This window comes from Madurella fahalii (genome assembly GCF_045866475.1).
Source record: "Madurella fahalii IFM 68171 DNA, scaffold_1, whole genome shotgun sequence".
In the NCBI taxonomy this organism is placed as follows: Eukaryota; Fungi; Ascomycota; class Sordariomycetes; order Sordariales; genus Madurella; species Madurella fahalii.
This window is the reverse complement of record NW_027263971.1, coordinates 3,138,531-3,157,960: the sequence shown is the minus strand read 5'-3', so window position 1 is coordinate 3,157,960 and position 19,430 is coordinate 3,138,531. Positions and strand designations below refer to the sequence as shown.

General features: G+C 54.8%; 7 protein-coding genes across 7 annotated transcripts; 4 read left to right on the top strand and 3 right to left on the bottom strand.

The window, feature by feature from the left end:
• Positions 1-144: 144 nt before the first annotated feature.
• Positions 145-1,235, top strand: MFIFM68171_00978 (P-loop containing nucleoside triphosphate hydrolase protein; the record flags this gene model as incomplete). Its single annotated transcript, XM_071056400.1, has 2 exons — positions 145-226; positions 289-1,235. 2 exons carry the CDS (start codon positions 145-147, stop codon positions 1,233-1,235), a joined length of 1,029 nt encoding a protein of 342 aa, XP_070912501.1.
• A 907-nt stretch (positions 1,236-2,142) lies between these two features.
• MFIFM68171_00977 (uncharacterized protein) lies at positions 2,143-2,496 on the top strand (the record flags this gene model as incomplete). The annotated part of the gene is made up of 1 exon (XM_071056399.1): positions 2,143-2,496. One exon carries the CDS (start codon positions 2,143-2,145, stop codon positions 2,494-2,496), a length of 354 nt encoding a protein of 117 aa, XP_070912500.1.
• Positions 2,497-3,515: 1,019 nt separating this feature from the next.
• Positions 3,516-5,048, bottom strand: MFIFM68171_00976 (uncharacterized protein; the record flags this gene model as incomplete). Its single annotated transcript, XM_071056398.1, has 1 exon — positions 3,516-5,048. The coding sequence occupies one exon, from the start codon at positions 5,046-5,048 to the stop codon at positions 3,516-3,518; it is 1,533 nt and encodes a 510-aa protein (XP_070912499.1).
• A 901-nt stretch (positions 5,049-5,949) lies between these two features.
• On the bottom strand, positions 5,950-8,622 carry MFIFM68171_00975 (Scf ubiquitin ligase subunit; the record flags this gene model as incomplete). The annotated part of the gene is made up of 3 exons (XM_071056397.1): positions 5,950-6,121; positions 6,209-8,514; positions 8,584-8,622. The coding sequence occupies 3 exons, from the start codon at positions 8,620-8,622 to the stop codon at positions 5,950-5,952; spliced, it is 2,517 nt and encodes an 838-aa protein (XP_070912498.1).
• A 725-nt stretch (positions 8,623-9,347) lies between these two features.
• MFIFM68171_00974 (Mitochondrial protein import protein ZIM17) lies at positions 9,348-10,154 on the top strand (the record flags this gene model as incomplete). Its single annotated transcript, XM_071056396.1, has 1 exon — positions 9,348-10,154. One exon carries the CDS (start codon positions 9,348-9,350, stop codon positions 10,152-10,154), a length of 807 nt encoding a protein of 268 aa, XP_070912497.1.
• A 236-nt stretch (positions 10,155-10,390) lies between these two features.
• Positions 10,391-18,287, bottom strand: UTP20 (U3 snoRNP protein; the record flags this gene model as incomplete). Its single annotated transcript, XM_071056395.1, has 2 exons — positions 10,391-16,883; positions 16,936-18,287. The coding sequence occupies 2 exons, from the start codon at positions 18,285-18,287 to the stop codon at positions 10,391-10,393; spliced, it is 7,845 nt and encodes a 2,614-aa protein (XP_070912496.1).
• Positions 18,288-18,822: 535 nt separating this feature from the next.
• MFIFM68171_00972 (uncharacterized protein) lies at positions 18,823-19,209 on the top strand (the record flags this gene model as incomplete). Its single annotated transcript, XM_071056394.1, has 2 exons — positions 18,823-19,121; positions 19,185-19,209. 2 exons carry the CDS (start codon positions 18,823-18,825, stop codon positions 19,207-19,209), a joined length of 324 nt encoding a protein of 107 aa, XP_070912495.1.
• Between the last annotated feature and the right edge of the window lie 221 nt (positions 19,210-19,430).

Sequence of the window (19,430 nt, the reverse complement as noted above, 5' to 3'; positions counted from 1 at the left end):
GGGGAGGACTGGGTAACGATGCTCCTGCCGCCGACACAATGGAACCAAGCACTGCAGTGCCGACCATCACGTGGGTATTGAAATCTTCGCTTTGGGCCCGGTCACTGACTGAGATACAGACCGGATGACATTGTCATTGCCGTGATGGGTGTCACCGGAGTGGGCAAAAGCACTTTCATTTCCTACTTCTCTAAAACCGCCATCGTCGGTGAGGGGCTCGAATCATGTAAGGTGCCCTTGGGAACGAATATCGAGCCACGTCGGTCCGACTAACGGGACGCCGCCAAGGTACTTCAAACGTTAGCATCCATAAAGCCCGGGTCAGAGATCGAGACATATTCCTTATCGATACTCCCGGCTTCGATGATACCCACCGGTCCGACACTGACATCCTCCGCGAAGTGGCCGACTGGCTGAATCAGTCGTACCAGGCCAAGATCAAACTGGCGGGGATCGTCTATCTGCACCGAATCCAGGACAACCGTGTCGGCGGGTCCGGCATGAAGAATCTCCGCATGTTCAAGCAGCTCTGCGGCGAGGACGGATTATCCTGCGTCGTCCTGGCGACGACCATGTGGAACTCTGTGTCCCGCGAGCGGGCCGAGCAGCGCGAGCGCGAGCTCATGACCAAGAAAGAGTTCTGGGCCGGCTTGATCGCTAAGGGGAGCCAGGTGTTCCGGCAGGACGACGGGGAGCAGTCTGCGAGGCGCATCATCCAGCACATCCTCTCGCGGCGGAAGCGGATCACGCTGAAGATCCAGGAGGAAATGGCCAGTGGCAAGTCGCTGCGCGAGACGGCGGCGGGCCGGGAAGTGCAGGCGGAGATCGAAGTGATCAAGAAGAAGCACGAGAAAGAGATGGCGCTGCTGCGCCAGGAGATGGCCGAAGCCATACGTTCCAGGGACATTGAGGCCAAGCAAGAGATTGCTAGCATCCAAGCCGAGCTTGCCGACAAGATGAGGCAGGCCCGGGAGGATCACCAGCGGCTCCAAGTCAACATTGATGAACTCCACCGCCAGCGCGAGGAGGAGATAAGAAGGGAGCGTGAGGAAGCCCACGCGCGCGACCTCGAGCACTTGAGAGCCATGATGGAGAGCGAATCACGTCTGGAGGCCATGAAGGCCCGCAATCAATACGAGGCCCAGCTTCACGAGGCACGGCTCAGGCAACAGGCGGTCGAGGCTGAGAATGAGAGGTTGAGGAACGAGCCCTCGGGTCCTTGCACTATTATGTAATTGTCGTAACTCATGCCGGTAGGGCTGTTGGCGGCCTCAATGGCGTCAGTTTGCATTGTGCGCAGTCGAGACACCCGCTCGATGCGCAGTTTAGCTAAAGCTTGTTTGAAGTTTAGAGCATGTTACATGACCGTAGTCGGTAATGATGATGGCTTTGGTGTGGCGTCTATGCTATCGACAGTTGTTGACGACATGTTTCCGACGGCGCCAAATCTTGATTTGGTCAAAGAGCAAGTGGCCCTGCGCGTCTTGATCTCTGTTTGAAATGGGTTGCAATAATTCAACAGTGTGGGGATCACTGTTGAGTTTTGAATACTGGTGAAAAGGAGCGTTAAGGAAACACCAGCTAGTATCGAGAAATGTAACATAATTAAGGTACTTAGAAATTTTGCGGGACCTTCGATATCAAAGCTGCCTTTCCTTGTGAATCTAAGCGCTAGCTGCTACGGGTAGTAATTACTTTTCCAACAAGATCCCAGGGAAGTAGAAAAGAAGATAGCCTGGCCTACAGCCTGCGCAGATCATTGAGTCAAGGTTTGAGACCATCCTGGGCCCGCCGCTTTGCCGTTTGCAGGGTCCGCTGCCGACTCGGTGAACCATTCAATTTGGCACCAACTTTATTGGAGGTGCTTAGTTTCAAACCATAATCCACGGCAGTCGGGCTCTGTCTCAAGCTTAAATTTCAGAGAAGTTCACAGGAGTGTAAACAGACGTTTTCCACCTCGACCGGGTTCTTATTCAGTTACTTAGTACCTACGAGAATAACCGTAGTTGGCAGAGTCCCCCAAGCCAACCACTTCCCATTCCAATCTGTCCACCATTTTTCTTACAATCCCATTACTTATACATACTCTGATTCTCCCTGACCACTAACGGACATCTGCCAACTCACCGGTCAAAGCCAAACATGGCCGCTACCGACCTCGCGTGCTCTCCCAACTTGAGCCGGATCCAGCAAATCGCCGTCCTCGCCTTGGCTGCAATGCGCTCTAGCTGCCAAACGCTAGACCTCGAAGCAGGGGGCCCCGCATCGGTCCTCCCCGCGGCTCCCACCTACCAGTCGGAGGACCCGCCGGCGGAGGAGCCGGAGACGTCCGCGTGCCACGTCCCCGCCGCGAATGCCGACAAGGCAAACCGGGGCATCGCGAAGGGCCGGAAACAAACGGAGAGGGCCTACGAACTTCAGGCCACGGGCGTAGAACGGCACCGGGCCTGTCTACAGTGCCGCCGGCGCCGGCGAGAGGTGGAGAGGAGAAGCTGAGACCGTGTGCGGCGGACCGGCTCTTGCCGCGGTGTATGGTCCCCAGGGCTTCAGGATCCAGGCCAACGAGCTGCGCGCGGTGCCGCCTCTTACACCAGAAATGCTTTGACGATGACGACGCTGGCCCGGGTGAAGGTGGAGGTGATGGATGGCGTGAACCAGATGCTTGGTACTGGGTGGCTTGACATGGTTTCGCAATTCTCGTGGCAGACATTAGATGACTGGACAACTTCAGACGATGATCGGATTTCAAAGAATCATAAGCGGGAGATCGTTCTGCTCCACGTCATCCCCAACCATCCAAATTTGCACTCTCCTCCTTATATTAAGGGTTCCTAAGTCAAGGCCTGATAACGTGAGATGTGAAAGGGAATACTAACGTATATGTTTTGTTTCTTTCTTCTCACATCGGACCAAGATTAATAACCACATGAAAATCGCTTGATGTCAACTCAAGAAGTGCTTTTCTAGGTAGTTACTGACCTATGATACTGATACGCAAATAGCGGGGGAAGCAAGCAAATAGTAGAAAAAGTTGTAATGTGGATTGTGTTGAGAAGACATTGGCAAATGTCCGTAATTCGGTGAAATGGGTAGTGCGCACAAATCGCAGAGCAATCCTCCTTCAGAGACCATCTCATCTACACATCTTATAATCACGCGACCTGTGTCTGTTCCCCCGTTGTCAGATACGGGCATCAGATATCCTAGTGTAGATCGCGGAGCCAGAATCCCCGTCCAAAGAGCGACACTGGGAGACAAGGTAGTACAGGAGATTAAACTGCAAGACGGCCCATACAGCGCAGAGAAAGTCGCTGGATTTTACACTGCGGACGGAAGGTAAGGGTACGATGGAAATTTCAATTTCTGATTATTTATTTATTTATTTTTCTTTTTTCGTTTGGCCTCGGTATGCTCATTGTTTTGGTTTGCCAAACTTGCTTGCTTGCCGTGTACCAGTAGTACAGCGAGTTGCAGGGACCATTATCAGTGTAACTCAAATCTACGGCGCCCGTGGCTCAGCCCGAGCTCCCTTTTGCATTCCCCGAGTCATCCTCGGGCTCGAACTTGGTCCGGCATGCCGGGCATTCAGGGGTGCGTGGAGTCAAGTCCGAACCCTGTAGCGTCCTCGCCGCCTTGACAATGCAGGGCAGAGAGACCCAATGCCTTGAGTGCTCCGATCCACAGTGCGGATTTCTGACTGGAGTCTTGAAGACGGTCGTGTGGTCTTTGAACTCGCTGAGGCAGACCAGACACTCGGCGTGCTCCAACTCTGCGATTTCAGCCTCGCTGGCCGCCACCACGTTATTCTGGACAATTGCCGCCCGCGCCCTGTCCTCTTTCTCCCAGTCCGAGCAAAGGCCCTCCATTTTCCTTTCAGGATATGCACCTTCACCCAACACTTGGGTGGTATACCCGACCCAACGGCCTGTGTCGTATGGGCACGCATTAGCGAAGTAAGCGAGCCGTTTCCACGTTGAGCTGCCCGGGGCAGGGACAAATGCGGCCCAATCGGGATCATATTTGACGACCTTGTTTGCGAACCATTCAAGGATGATTCTAGCCCTCTTCAGGGTGATGCCAGAGTCGCGGGCGAGGATGATCTTCACCCATTGCAAGAGGCTCGCCCGAGCCTCGTGCCTGGCTGTTTCCCCTTTGGAGGCATGTTCTCTAGGAATTTGCGCCAAGTATTCTGCGTTGAGCTTGGCGATATCTTCGGCCAGGACTTGAGTCCTGTGGGCAACTTCCTCACCGCTGACCCGCAACATGTCGGGGACGGGGAACCGCGATTGGTACGACAGGTTTTTGTCCAAAATCCTCGTTTGAATCTTTTGATGTTCCCTGAAAAACACTTCCTGATTCCCAAAGGCCAGCATCAGGTCGAAGAAATTGAGACCCGTCATCATGTTGAAGTAGGCGACTGCGGCGGCTCTGCGGCGTATGTCAGTCGCCCAGTTGGTTAAATATGGCTGCTGCGTGGCCAGACAGTCGCACCTCTCATTGCGTTCCACGGAAAAGTCGAGCTGGTTACCGCTCCGAGGCTCTGGAAGTACAACCGTCAGCTCCGTCAGCGAGCCGTGCTCGGGACGCACCTGGCACATCAACTCTGAGAGCACCATGATCTGGCGCTCTAGGAAGACGTCATCGCGAATCCAGGATGTCCTGGCTGTCCCGACTGTCGCATTGGCGATTGGATTCGGGACATGGTAGCTCGAGTCCTCGGTGATGTTCTCGTAAATGCACACAAAAAGCCAGGTGGCCATGCAAAAAGCATAGTCCCTCGCTGGAATCGCCACGTCATGATGAGGTGTCGTTACGACTTTGGTCGGATTCGTCTTGGGAACTGAGATCTCGCCCGTACAAGCCGGGCAGGCCTCGTCATACCATTCCGTTCTCGTGTCCAGGCTCTCCATGCATGGGAAATCCAGTGCACCCTCGTACTTCTCCGCGTTGCGGTATACCGACGGGGTGCTGCATCTCAGCATGTACTTGCATTGGTGCGGATCGAGTGCCCCCGGGCATTGGAAGTTGCGGATGAGCAAGATACACATATTCGCTGCTACCAGTTCAGTAGCTTCTCGCTGCCAAAGTATTAGTTAAGGGTTTGGTTGATGCAAGACGAGATAACTAGGTCCCGTTTCGCAAGGCAAGGCAACCAGTCCTTATATATAAGGCACTGTACGATTCAACTTTACGCCTAGCGTCCGGGTCCGTCTACAGATGCGGCTTCGGCTCGAGCTAACAAGCCGAGGCAGCAACAAGCTCAGTGAACACCCTAGCCAGTGCGTTGTCCTCAACTACGTAAACGAGTGTGAACGTCCATATTGTTTCTAGACAACACGTCTGATATGTAACTACACCTTTGATACGAACAAAAAAGTGGCCCAACCGCCCTCCCATTACTTGTATTTACAGCCCATTTGTTTTACTCTATTAGGGTTAGGGTTAACCCCTTTTTCATTCAAGACATCGCGCTGACTGGACTCACAAGCAGGCAGTGTCCTAAGTACGCACTGTCAAGCAGCAAGTAGACATAGAGCTGGATTCGATACTATCATGCTACCATGCAAAGACAGCTAGCAAAGTCCTAGTTACTGTGAGAATTCCTACCGCACCGCGAGTTACCAGTCCGACACCAACACTCCCAACTAGAAAAAGATATTAGAACCCGGACCAGATACGAAACCCAAGACCAAAACCCCTCCATGCATGCTATGCACTCGCAGAGTAATATAAAACGTGCCGCTTGTCAATGATTGAGTTCAGCTGCGGGCACCTTAATCCACCATCATATGGTAGTATATACGTAACGATACCAGTGCGTGCGCACATTAGTGTCTCAACCGCTGATGGCGCCCAAACTTTCGAACCGAGTTAGTAGCAACAAACGCTATTCTAGTGCCGACAAGGCACGGGCAGTGCTTTCCGAACCCGCGTGACAACGACCATCGTTCACGCCAGGTACCGATAGGCCGCCACATCACCCTCGACCCGCTCGAGGTACTCCCGCACTAGTAAGTCCTCGATCCGCTTCTTGATCAGTGCTATCTCGGGCTTGAAACGGCCCGCTAGCTGACTGATCACCTCGGTGGTTAGCCGAGTATGACTCAGCTCTTTGCGTTGCCTGTGCGCATCCGTGTTAGCACCTGGACCGTAATGTTTGGGAGTGGCCCCCGGGGGGGAGGAGGAGGAGGGGAATGGGGCTACTGACTTCATGATCCTCACAATCGCCGCATCAATAACATGTGCGCGCGTCTGGTCATTTTTGCGCTCAGTCTCCTTCCGCTCCTCATCACCTTCCACCTTGGATGTGCTGCTGATGACGGGTGCCTTGATCTTGATCGTCTTGCTGACGAACTGCGTGTTGAACGAGAACTTGTCCGACATCTTGACCGTCTTGGAGAGTGGCTCCTTGGCGAGGACCCTCGACTTTGGCGGTATCGAGAGCGAGCCCAGGGTCCTGACAAGATCTTGGGCGGGGATGTTGGTCTTGGCTTGGATCTCCTCAAAGGTCAAGCTCTCACCCTCAGCGAGGTCGTTGAAAAGCAAGAGAACAATCATGCCATACGTGGAAACATTCATTTCGTAGCGCCGCTCTTTGCTCAACGGCCCGCTCTCCTTCCCAGCGACCTTGGGAAACACGCACTTGATATCTGCGGTACCGGCCGAGGCCACCCAGGTGAGGACTCTTCCGCTCCTGTCCTTGAGGTAGTATTTGAAGAAACTCTCCTGGAGACGCTTGATCGACGGAGGAAAGACGCAGTCCACCTTGACACCAGTCTCCTGAACGGCGCCGCGACCCATTACCTCCGGTGGCCAATTGTTGGTGGTGAGGACATGGATGCCGAGGTCGATGTTCTTCGTGTCGACGTCCCCGAGGTTGCGGATGTGGTCCCGGTAGTTCTCCGACAGGTCCTTGGAGAGTTCCATATCCTTGAACATGCCTTCGAACTTGGCAGTGAAGTGATTTCCCATCTCTGCCCTCATTCGACGAACTAATTCCTTCTCAATGTGTATCTCGGATTTGTTGTGCAGCAACCTCCGTGCCAGGTGCTTCTGGTAGTATCTCTCAAACATGTCTCGGTCGGCGAGATAGCGGAGCAGCACAATGGCCTTTTGCAGAACGACCTCGACGTCCTCGTCCGACTTGCCCTTGAGGCCCCGTTTCAAGCTGTCATCGATAAAGAGCGATACGAATTCCGAACACCGGCTAAACATGTTGATGAAGTCGGCAAAGCTCTTGGTTACGGCGGACTGAAGGACGAGGTCTTGATTGAAGCAGATAGTTGACAGGTTGTCGAACTTGTCCTTGAGTTGCAGGACATCATCAACCCACTTGATTGCCGCCGCTGTCTGCTGGGCGGCTGCGGTCATGGGCTGCGGCTTGGACCTGTCGGCGCCTTCGGCTGCATCCTCGGCGTCAGCGGCGCCAGCAACCGGGGCGGAGAAGTCGGTGTTCTTGAGCGTCTGCTCGATTTCTAGACCAAGCTCCATCACTCGGTTCTGGAGGATCATCTTCAGGGCGTTCTTAGACTTATCGACCCTGGAGATGAGCTGATAGAGGATAGAGAGGTCTTCGTAACGGTCGTTGTCGATCATGCTCTTCATGCCGCTACCCTCCATAGCAAGGAAGTCATCCAATCTTGCTACGATGAGCTCTTGCTCGACGACGTGTGTGATTTTATCGGTTGTGAGAATGGAGAGGGATGTGTTGCATCGATCCTTCTCCTCGCTGAGACGGCGTTGCGTGTGGCGGAGCCAAGTGCTGGCGTTGGATTCCCGAAGCAGCTTTTCGCACTCGTTCTTGTAGAAGGCCTCGCTCGCGCGGAGGAAGCGGGGCTCGAAGACAGTCAAGTAGAGCTTTGTGTTTTCCACTTCATCATCCGTCTCGTATAGATCCTCCAACATGGAGCTCATTTGGCGCAGAAGAGCGCGGTCGATAATGTCTCCGTCTCTCTCCATGTTGACCAAGTCGAGCATGACGGCGTTGACGATGTCGAAGATGACAAAAGGCTGATCCAGTTGCTCGGCAGCGCTGCCCAGGCTGTTCCGGAGGATGTGGTCCCTAAAGAGGCCGATGGTCGCCGCAAATATGGAAGGCTGCTTAGACTCGGCCGTGTAGCAACGCTCGAGGTACATGAGGATGTCGGCAATCATGTTCATAGACATGTTGTGATCCTCCCATGTGGTGCGAATCCCCCTGAGAAACCTCTCGCCCGTCTGACGCCGTTCATGGGCACTCGACCCCGGCATCTGCAGCAAGGCAATGCTGACGAGGTTGCTCGAGACGAGCTCGGAAATGTTGGGCAGGACGTGGACGCGGAACCATTCCTCCTCAAAGGACTTGACCTTCTCGTACAGAAGCTGGCCTTTCTTGCGGAGGACGATCTTGTACGAGGCTCGGTAGAGGTGCTCGAACGAGAGTCGACTAGCGTTCTTGTTGTGGATGTCGGTTAGGGCGCCGCGGAGGATGTCCCAGCAGGGCTCGAATTCGCTGGTATCCTTGCTCATTATCGGCTTGGGTCATGTCAGACGTCAGAATGCGGTCGACACTGTGAACGGAAAGGGGTTTCTGTAGCGACATACCCTCCGGATTGGCCGGATCTTGTTTGGCCTGGAAGCCATCGTCGTTGTGTGGTTACCTCGGCGTCCTTGACAAGGAGGTTCGAAGAGCGTGAGAGAATCCGAGAAGGTTGCCGTCGCCGAGCCTTGACTTTGAATAATCGGCGGGGTTGTGTGAAAGGGCTGCAATTCGCCAGCGGGTGTCGATTCAAAGCAGCTAGAGTTATAGTTTGAGACGGCGCTGCCGCCGGGAAGCGCTTTGTGCAGGCCGATCCCCGGCAGTCGGCACCGGGCCCTTTAGTGGAAGCGGCCGGGTCGACAGGGTTAACTAGGACCAAAGGCGACAGAAGAGCAGTGTCAAGACATTGGCCAGCTTGTCAGCATCGTTGGGGAATGCGTCTCGGAATGGTACGTGTCTTCGAACTCTAAAATCCGGGAATATGAAGGTGGCGAAGGCGTGGCGCCAATGAGTAGCTCGGAGCTTCCAAAGATCCCAAACCCCACGATACCGCGTGCCTGACGATGGATGGAGCTCTTTGCAGTCCCTCCCAGGCCCTTGCCCCCACTTTTCAATTGCCCCTCCATGGCGGAAGAAACGCTGATTTGCTGCCGATCGACATGGCCTGGCACCGCCTGGCGGGTCTTATCGATAAAGAATTTTGAGAGATCGAAGAGACATGACGAGCGTCTCATTGATTCTTACCAATTCGTTCAACACTTGAACAGCATTTGCTCAATCCGCCCATTTCCTCCCACACACCTTCAAGTTGCTTGCCAGAAATTTAGCCATGGCCTCCCGACGCGTGTTCTCCTCCTCAATACCCTGTATAACGCGGCTCTCCTCGTCAGCGCCATCCCGAGCAGCAACAGCAGCAGCAGCAGCAGCGCGCGGCGCCCTTCTGCGTCAGAACCTCCTCCAGCCGCAAAGACGACAACAACTGCCCTTCATCCGCCTCGCGCACTCGATTCCGCGGCCCCGAAACCCGTCTCCGTTCAAAGAGCAGCAGAAATCCACACCAACCTCGTCCGCATCATCAGCAACAACTACAACAACAACATCATCATCAACTAATCCCTCCGAACAACAACAACCATCACCCACTCACCAAACTCCCTCCTCCTCCTCCCCCCCCTCCTCGTCCGCAGGAGGAAGCGACGCCAAAAAACCCAACGTCCGCCAGCAGCCGCACTACGAGCTGACCTTCACCTGCCGGCCGTGCGGGCACCGCTCGCGCCACGCCGTCTCCAAGCAAGGGTACCACCACGGCTCGGTGCTGATCGCGTGCCCGGGGTGCCGCAACCGGCACGTCATCAGCGACCACCTGCGCATCTTCGGGGACAAGGCCATGACGGTCGAGGACCTGCTCCGGGAGCGCGGGGAGCTGGTCAGGCGGGGCACGCTGGACGAGGACCTCGAGTTCTGGGAGGACGGGAGCGTGACGGAGCGGGAGGTGATGGCGGAGACGGAGGGAAGGGCGGGGAAGGGGAATAGCGCCTGGGGCCTTTATGCCGAGGGAGGGGAGAGGGTGGATGATGATGCGCCGCCTGGGTCGAGCTTCAAGAGCGTTAGGCCTGGAGAGGCCAGGCAGGAGTAAAGACGTGTGAGGTCCTGGTTGAAAGTTGGGAAGGGGATGGATGATGTATGATACGGGGGAAGGTGTTTCAAATGATGGTGTTTTAGCGTGGCATGGCATACCCAGAGAGACATCTCCGGTCTCTAGTGTAATTTTACTTTTTAAGACTAGACCAAATCTATACCCCATTCAAAGCAAACACGAAAGAATTGCATTGATCACATTGTCATTCAGATTCCGTACAGATATTACCCCCCTCATTGAAACCCCCTCCGATGATCCCTCTGCTCCTGTCCCTTTGCTTTCCTCTTCTCCTTCTTCTTCTCAAACTTTTTCCTCTTATCCCTCCCGTACTTCTCAGGAGCCGTGATGGCTTCGATCTTGCGCTTGCTCGACCTCTGCTGTCGCCTCTCCCGGATGCGCTCGCCCACGGCCAGCAGCGCCTTGGTGTACTCTGCACTCCCCAGCTTCCGCTGCAGCATCTCCATGATGGTCAGCGCCTTGGCCTTCAGCGCCTCATACCGCGTCTTGAACACGTCGTTGAGCGAGAAGGGCGCGCGGATCGATGGGTCTGTGAGGTTGCGCAGCGGCCTGAGGATCGTCTTAATCGACGCCAGCAGCGTTTCGCTGGGCGTCTTGAGACAAAACGCTTCGACGAGGTCCATGGCAGCCAGCTTGCTAACGAGCATCTCGGGCTTGGGCTGGCGCTCCTTGCGAATGATGGACGAGAGTTTCCAGAAGAGGTACTTGATGTCCGCGTTCTGCACAGATTCTTTGGCATCGTTGTCTGCGTCTTCTTCTGCTTCGTCGCCCTCTTCTACGTCGGTCTTGCCAGAGTCGAGGTAGCCGCCGAGAAACATGAGAACCTGGACGGCCTCCTGAGCAAGTGCCTCGTCGACTTCGGGCGCCGAAAGGATGCCGAGTGATAGCCGGACCAGGTCGTTCACGTCCTCAGCATCAAGCTCCAGTCCGTGCGAGCCCGCAAGCGGCAGCGTCTGAACGCCCTTGGTAACGTTCCTGGCGAAGTCTGCCAAGTACATACTGAGAAGCCTGATGGCCGTAAGCTTCACGGTAGGGTTTGAGTGCGCTAGACACGCCTGGACCTCTGCCCACAGCTCGCTAGAGTCCTGCACCAGAACCTTCTGCGGGTGCTTCTGGACCAGTGTCTGCAAGGTGATGAGAGCAGTATTCGCAAGCTCCCAATCGGATTCGAGAGCCTCCTCATCCCCCAAGACATGTGTGAGCTTGTCAACGACAAGGTTAACGTCCTTGTTGTCCTTGGTGCTCGGCTCCCGACCTTCAAAGTAGAGCCCAAATGTATGAAGAGCAAGCTTCAGCACCGCAGCATTGTCTTCCTGTTCTACCCACGACCGCAACAGAGTTAGGAACTTCGACAGCCGCTCCTTGTCGGCCACATGGAAGATCTCCTTGATCAGCTCACCGGCCGCCAGCCGGCACTTCTCACTGTCATCGTTGGCCAGGACGAATACCAGAGGAATGAAACACGTCGCTGCCACCTCCTGCGCGAACTCGTCCGCCGACTTCTTCAGCAGGAGGTTGATGACCTCCATAACCGACAACCGTCCGCCTTCGCGCTCGTACTTGAGGTTGGCCACGATGAACTTGAGCTGCTTCTCCCATCTGTTCCTCTTCTGCGGATAGTCACGAAGGAACTGGAAAAAGGCACCGCGCGCCAGGTCCCGCGTATCCTTGTCATCGTTGGTGATCATCACAGTGCCGACATGGTCGAGCGTGTCATACACTACGGCCGTCTCAAGCTTGCGGTCGAGGACGGACCGCAAGAAGTTAAACGTAACATGGCGATACAACGGTTCCGTCAGGTCGTCCTTCAACTTCCCGAGCAGCATGTCAAGCGCGACGTCCTTCATGGGGATCTCGCGCCGGTCCCGAAGAATGACAGAGATAAGCTTCAATGCCGACTGGGCCAGATCGGATGTGGTGGTAGGAGACATGGAGATGGCCTTGATCGCTTCCTTGTGAGCGACCTTGTAGAGATTGCTAGAGTCCCCGTTCTTGAACGGGACCTTGACAAGGACGTTGAGGATCTTGAACGCCGCAATTTTAACCTCCTCCTCGGATGACAGCACGGCGTCACCCAGTATCGGCAGGAACCCAGCGATGTTTCCAGGCGTGCGGAGGCTGTCGTACTTCTTCAGGACGGCCCTGAGGATGTCAATAGCAAACCGGATGAGCTTGTAAGTATGTTTGCTGGTCACGCCGCCATCGCTCTTTTTGGCCGCTTTCTGGACAAGGTATCTCTTCAGGCGGGGATCAATCTTGGGCGCTGCCTCCGGCTTCTGGCTCTTGTAGACTTCTTGGATAACCTCGTAGCAGAATATTAAAATGTCTTGCGATGCTGCGGCCGGGTTTTCCAAGAGTCCCTTGGTGATGCGGGTGAGAAGTTCGTCGATTTTCCGCACCGTCCGGAGGTCAAGCTTTTCTAGAAGGAGAGACTGCAAGGGCATGGTGAGGTCACCAAGACGCGTGATAGATGCCGTCTTGGCAATCAACTCCATGGAATCTTGACTCTTGCTGCTCTTGACTTCTTTCATCTTGCTCACGTACTCTTCGGCGTCCTTCTCCTGGCCCGCGACTCCAAAGATGTCATCCATGATGACCGCCATGATAGATGGGAGGCAATAATCGAGCTCGCCTTGATTGAAGACTGGGATTGCGACCAGCAGAATGGAATGCATGGTGTAGGAGAGGACATGTAATTGGTACCCCTTGGTGAGCGCACCACGCAGCTCTTTGAGAATGAACTCGAACTTTTCGGGACCAAGGATGCCGGCAATCTTGGCAAGCGTGTCTCTGGCCATCTCACGAGAGTCCCACGCTTTGCTGCGGAGGATGTGGCAGATATCGGTGAGGACGCCAGGGAGCTTTTCGTTAAGGCCCTCATCTGGGAGGAGGGTGAGGAGCTTTGCAATGATGACTCCCACTGGAACCCTGGCGCTAACAGTCGTCTCGTCCTTCTCGTGAATATACTTCAGCAGCGTCGGTAGGAAGTTGTTGACAATCTCAGCACCAAGCCTTTCTTTATCAGGCAACGTTGTGGCGAGTCGGCGCGGCTTGGTGTCGGCTACCGCTTCCCCGTCTATGTCCATCGCATCATCCGGTTGCTGAGAGACGACGGTGCGCAGCACGTCAACCTCCCTTTCAAGTAACCGAATGACGCGCTTCTGCCAGTCCGGCTTGGACTCAACATAAGAGATAAATCGACGAAGAATTGCCCGATACTGTTGCCACTCCAGTGATGCGGTCAAAGCTGCGATCGTATTTGTTGCCTGCGCACTCAGGCCATGGTCATCGCCGCTCTCGGGACGGTCGAAGATGAAGTGTTCAAAAAGGGGGATGAAGAACTGGCTGATGTGTTTGCTGCGGAGCTCGCTCTTTTCATTTGCGGCCTCCAGCAGACGAAGTGCCTGAAGCTGTCTTGATACCGCCGGGCTCATGATGTGAAAAAAGAAGGCACTGTCTGACTCGTCGGATTCAGGGACTAAGGGGGCCAAATCCGCTACCGGTTCCCATTGAGGGAGATGAGCGGCAAGAAACCCAAAGACGCGTAAGATCTCGCGGCGGACGGTCTCTGATGGATCTCGAGAGCCAGAATAGATGGCCGGTAGGATAACACTGGACAGAACCTCGACAAATGCAGCCTGCTGCGGCCCCGCCCAGGCTGACTCGCTTGCCGAGATAAACTTGCAGAGCCCATCCGCAGAGTTGGATGAAAGTACACCAAATTCTTCGTCCTGCTGAATGTAGTACAGGAGGTTGTGGAGCAGTGGCATCCATTGGTCGATCGTAAAAGGCGTCTCGCGTTCCTTGGTTATAGAGTTAAACGCCGAGAGCCGTGTGTTATAGTCGGGCTCATCCAACCGTCTTGCGAGGTAGGAATTGAGATCGCGACAAATCTCTGCCACCTCCTGTGCCCATGGCTCGCGCGACGCAAACACTGCTAGAACTTCGGCAAGTGTCTGTCTGTTCTGCTTGTCTTTGAAGAATCCAAACAAGGAGGAAATGGTGCTGTACACCTGGCTCTTCAGAGCTTCATTACCCTGTAGATCTTCTAGAATAATGAACCGTTTCAAAATTAACAATATTGAACCTTTGATCTTGGGATTGACCTTGCGGGACGGTTGGTTGAGCAGGAATGTGGCGATTTCAACCATGTCCTGGACGCTAGTCGACGTCTCCACAAGAGGAGAGAGAGTGACGACTGTGTCCACGGCGGTACCGAGTAAATCTCTCCCAATCTCGGGTTGGTCACGAAGCAGATGGCTTATCTCCTTGAGGATGAGGTCCATGTTCGGGTCCAAGAGTTCAGATTTGATCAGTTCATTGAACTCGGATTCCGTTGCCGGAGCAAGGGCAAGGTCTACGAGGCTCTTGAGAATGTCGAGCGCAAAGACCTTCACCTCGTCCCTGGCTTTCTGGATCCCGAGGGTCTCCACGACCTTAGGCAGAATCCTCCTGTCGATAGAGAAGAACAAGGCAGGTTTCGGCAGGACAGACCAAGTGGCCAGGAGCCTCCAGGTAGCCGATACACCCTGTGTGGTTTCCGCTGGCAGTTTCTCGATCCGAGGACTGATAATCTCCCGGACCATCACCACCTGGTACGGCGTCCAGTCAAAGCTTTGGGCATTTTGAAACAGCTTGCACAGACACTTCAACGCCGTGGTCCTCGCCACTTTGTATAGCGAGGCATTCTGGACCTGGTCGACTTCTTCCGAGTCGTCCTCCGAGCTACCCCCGACCTGTCGACAGGCATAGATGAGGCAATACAGAACGGCGTTTACAAGGGCTTCCATATATGAAGAGACACTTGTGCCAAGCTCGTTGATAACGGCCTCGATCATGTTGAGAAGACCGACCTGTTTCCGGACCGGAAGAGCCTCGTGGACGAACGCGCTCTCGCGGAGGCCGTGTGCATCGACGATGCGGATGCTCCGGAGGTCACCAAGAGCGATGTCTAAGAAGCTGCCCATGTCATCCACGTCTAGCTGACGGATGACAGCCAGGCGTGTGGCGTGGAGGCCGTGCCGGCCGCTAGCAACACCCTTCTTCGAGATTGTGCGGCCATATAGAAGGTGCAGGAGAACCGGCATGATTTCGGGGCGGTGTTCGGGTTGGATTTTGTTGTCTCCCTGGAAGAAGACGGTGAGTTCGTTCTTGAACCTGGCCTCGTCAAGGAGGTACTCGAGGTGTTCTTGGTACGGCTTGACGCCGTCGTTCTTCCAGGCAAGAATTGCCTTGAGAGCCAACTTCTGCACCTCAATATCGCCATTTGCCAGCAGCTTCAAAAGGGCAGAGTAAACCCTCTGACTTTGATAGAGTACCCTCGGGTTATTGAATTGCGAAAACACTCCGACGAGAGCTTTCCGGTCTGGGAGTGACCAACTCCCTTCGGGATGCTCATCAGCATCAGCATCGGCATCCTCAAGAGAGGTTTCGCCCTCGTCGGTGAAAGAAAACAGATAGGGAACCAGTTTTCTAGATCGCTTCTCGGCTAGGCCGGGCAAAGCGGAGAATGCCTTGAGCGCCTTGCTACGCGCGCGCTCTGTGCGAAGCTCGACGATTTTCTGGCCCTCTTCAAAGGTGCTGAGCATATCTTGTGATGGGTCCTCCATGACGTTTCCGGTGGCTTCGGCAGTTTCGTGTAGACCAATGACATTCAAACACTCGAAGTTGGTCAAAGCCCCATGGTTGTCCTCGGCAGGCGGCTTGTAGGGCCCAGTCCATTGCGGCGATGGCACTCCCAACCAGTCAAAGGCCAGATCCGCTAATGCCTCCTCCCCAGGCTTGCTTTCTGCAACCTTCTTCATTGCTTCGACGGCGTCGTCCCAGACGGGAGATAATGGCACTGTCGTCATGCCAAACAAGAATGCCGGAATCGCTCGGATTAGCCAAGAGTTTTGGTCAATGTGGGAGTAAATCTGGCCGAGCTTTCGAAGGTGTACGGCAATGGTCCGCACGTTCTGCAGATTCAAGGGGAGTTCTTCGATTTGAATCATAGTTGCCAACGCTGAGTTTGAATCAGGAGTGACATCTAGGACATCCAAGATTTTCAGTGACGCCAATCTTAAGTCGTGGGAGGGAGCTGAGAGGTTGAGTGTCAAGCTCTTGACCAGGGGATCTTCTTCCTCCTGTTGGCCGTCACCCCCATTGTTTGTTTCGGGGGTGGCTTGAAGCTTGCCGCCGATTTCCCGCTCATACGCTAGCAACGCTTCAAGGAACGCCGGTGATCGACAAAACCGTGGCGCTGCAGCTCTCAGTAATGGTGCAAGGCTTGCATCAACCGAGCCGGGAACGGCGCACATCCGGAGGTAGGCGCGGAAGCCATCACTAAGAATGAAATTCGCCTCGTCTGTAGGCAGAGATGACGATGGCCGAAGGGCAAGTTTTAGCTTTTTGAGCAGGACCTCTGCAATCCGGGCGTTCGTGGAGGGATGTACCGACGTCGACTCCAAGACTCGTAAACGCGCCGAGTATTTTGGCAGGCACTTGTCTCTCCATGTCTCGGGGTCTTTACCGAAGCCTCCGCTCTCCGGAAACGGCGTATCCTCGAGCCTCACGAACTTGCTCACGATCTGGTCTTGCCACGATTGTGGGAGCGGGAAACTTTCTTTCCCACCAATGCTGGGGAGGCCCCCCGCCTCTACCATACGCGGTATAAGAACGCAGAGCATCTCTTCATTCTCGGGCTGGGACCAGTGCGCGACAATGAACCTGGAACTACGTTAGACAAACGGGTATTGGAAGAAAAGGAAGCGAACCATACTTTTGGAAGTCCTTTTGGAAGAGACCACGGAATCTCTCGGGATTCAGGTCGGCCAAGTATGAGCTGAAAGGAATGTACCACCTCATCAGGGGCTCTTTCGTCATAATCCCATTGAGAGTGGAAAGCGCAGGGATCAAAGCATCTATCGGCGCCTGACTCCACACGATTGCTGTGTTGACAATGATATGCTTCCATACTTGAGACGGCGTGATGGCCTCAACCTTCTCCCTGGAAGCAGAGAGCGCCCCGAGTAACTGGCCCAGCGCCTTGACAAGGGTCGCCCAATCATGGACACGCGTGCCTTTCCGTACACCAGCCATGGTCCCCAGAACTCGGATACAGAGGACAGCTTGCTGCCCAGCCATTGCCTCGTCGATTACTCTAGCCTCGATAAAATTGAATGTTTCGGGAGTGGAGTGGTGGATGACGCTGGTGAGCACGCCGCAGCAGACATCGGTCCAAATTGTCTGCCCCGGAAGCGCCAGTTCCTCCTCAGGCACACCCCGCATCAGAGCGGTAAAAACTTCGGGTCCTGTTGAATGCACGCCATTCCCTGCCCCCTTGATGGCCTCGGCAAACATGTTCATGACGCCTTGGCTGTACAGGTCAAATTGCTTCGACCCAGCCACACTCGCGAGGTCCTCCCTTACATGCTCAATGAGGAGAGGCAGCGCTCTGTCCTTGTGGCTGGGAGCGGCTGCCTTCTTCACCAGGAAGCTCATGGCTTCGGCGGCGAAGCGAGCAATGTGTCCGGGGTTCCTCGTCTTGCCCATCAGGGGCGCCACAGCATCATATGTCGGTCTGAGGTCGGGGACAATTAGTCTTGACAAATATTTGAATAGGAACGCCAGCGAGGCAAACGTCCATTCGATAGCCTCCACGTCGTGCACCTTGCTCGCGAGGTCCACGATCAAGGCCAGGGCGCGCGGGTAGTGCTTCTCGAAGCGCGCGCCGAGATCGTGTGCGAATGCCGTGACCAGGTCCAGCAGCGGCTCGAGAGCCTCCTTGTCATGGCGCGATATGTACTCGGCTAGCAGATCCATGATGCGGTCCTCGTGGTACAGGATCTGGGCTAAAGACTCGGTAAGAGGATTGATCTCCTTCTTGAAGGCCATGTACGGCCTCGAGATGTTGAGCTCGGCCCATTTGTCCAAGCCATTGCGCAGGTAGGATGTGGTCGCGGAGAGGTCTTCGGCGTCAAGATCGTGGCGGCGGACTTTGCGCAGCGGATCGAGCGAATGGAGCTTGGAGATTTTGGTGCTGAACGACTCCCATCGGTGATTCTTTTGGTGGGAGGTCTTTTTGGACCCTCGCTGGGTCTTGACGATGCGGCCCGACGAGGAGGACGGCATGGTGGCGGTGTTGTCGTGGAACCGACCCTTCTTTCACCAGTCAAGAGAGCACGCACGACGCCAAAGAAATCCAACGACATCTTGAACTTAGAAATTTTTTTGGCCGGGGTGAAGCCAACCGAGCCTAGATAGGTCGATAAGGAAGCGATAAGAGAGGGGTTGTGGGGGCTCCAGACCCCGGTTGCTTCATAGGACGACCGATGGGTGATTTCCTGATATATGCCTACCGTGTAGCATTCATTTACCGTGCAGACGGCACTGTGCTTCCATCAAGAGCTGGCCGAACTCGAAGCAAACAAAGAGGAGTCAGTGAAACGACTCTTGCCCTCGTGCAGCCGTCCTGTTGAATCAGTTTTCTAAAGAAATAAGGAACATTTCTCCAAAATGACACCTGCCATCCAGTTCACTTACACCTCTCACCATCCATACCGAACCGTCTCCCACTTACACGCCAACAACGTATCAATCCAGCAGAGCAAGTGGCTGGAACACCTCACAAGCACGAATTAACATTCTTACCATCATTGTATTCATAATGCCCGAGCGCGAGGCGTACCGGCCACCACAGGCTGCTGCGGCCGAAGGCGACAAACAAAGCAGCACCAGCGCGGCATCCCAGGAAACCACCTCCGCCGCCGCCGCCGCCAACCCCAGGCCGGTGGGTTCTACCAGGTCCAGCCAGCCGAGCTTCCGGCGTCGTGACTACGACACCGCCGACCAGAAAGTTTACTACACCTGCGGCAGCTGTGGCAAAGATAACGGGTTCGCGGCCAACGAACACATTCGATGCCGCAATTGCGGCGGCAGGATCGTGTACAAGATTAGAGCGAAGAGGTGCGTGCGGATATTCAGCTATCCATGCTGTTGGTATGTCAGTCAAGCTTATATCATCGATAGACTCGCGCAGTACAAGGCGGATTAAGACGTGATAGCGGGCAAGAGAAACGACGAGGTATCATATGTGATGAGATAGGGAAGGCGACGATGCTCTATTCGTTAGGCACAAGGGAGACAGACGGATACCGCGAGAAAGTAGCCACCGAGGATTTGGATATTCGGCTTTCCATTTCCATCAGTGTGACGTCAATTCGAGAGTATTTAGCCATCGTTGGGCGTTTCCATTATGATCAACTGCCAACCCTT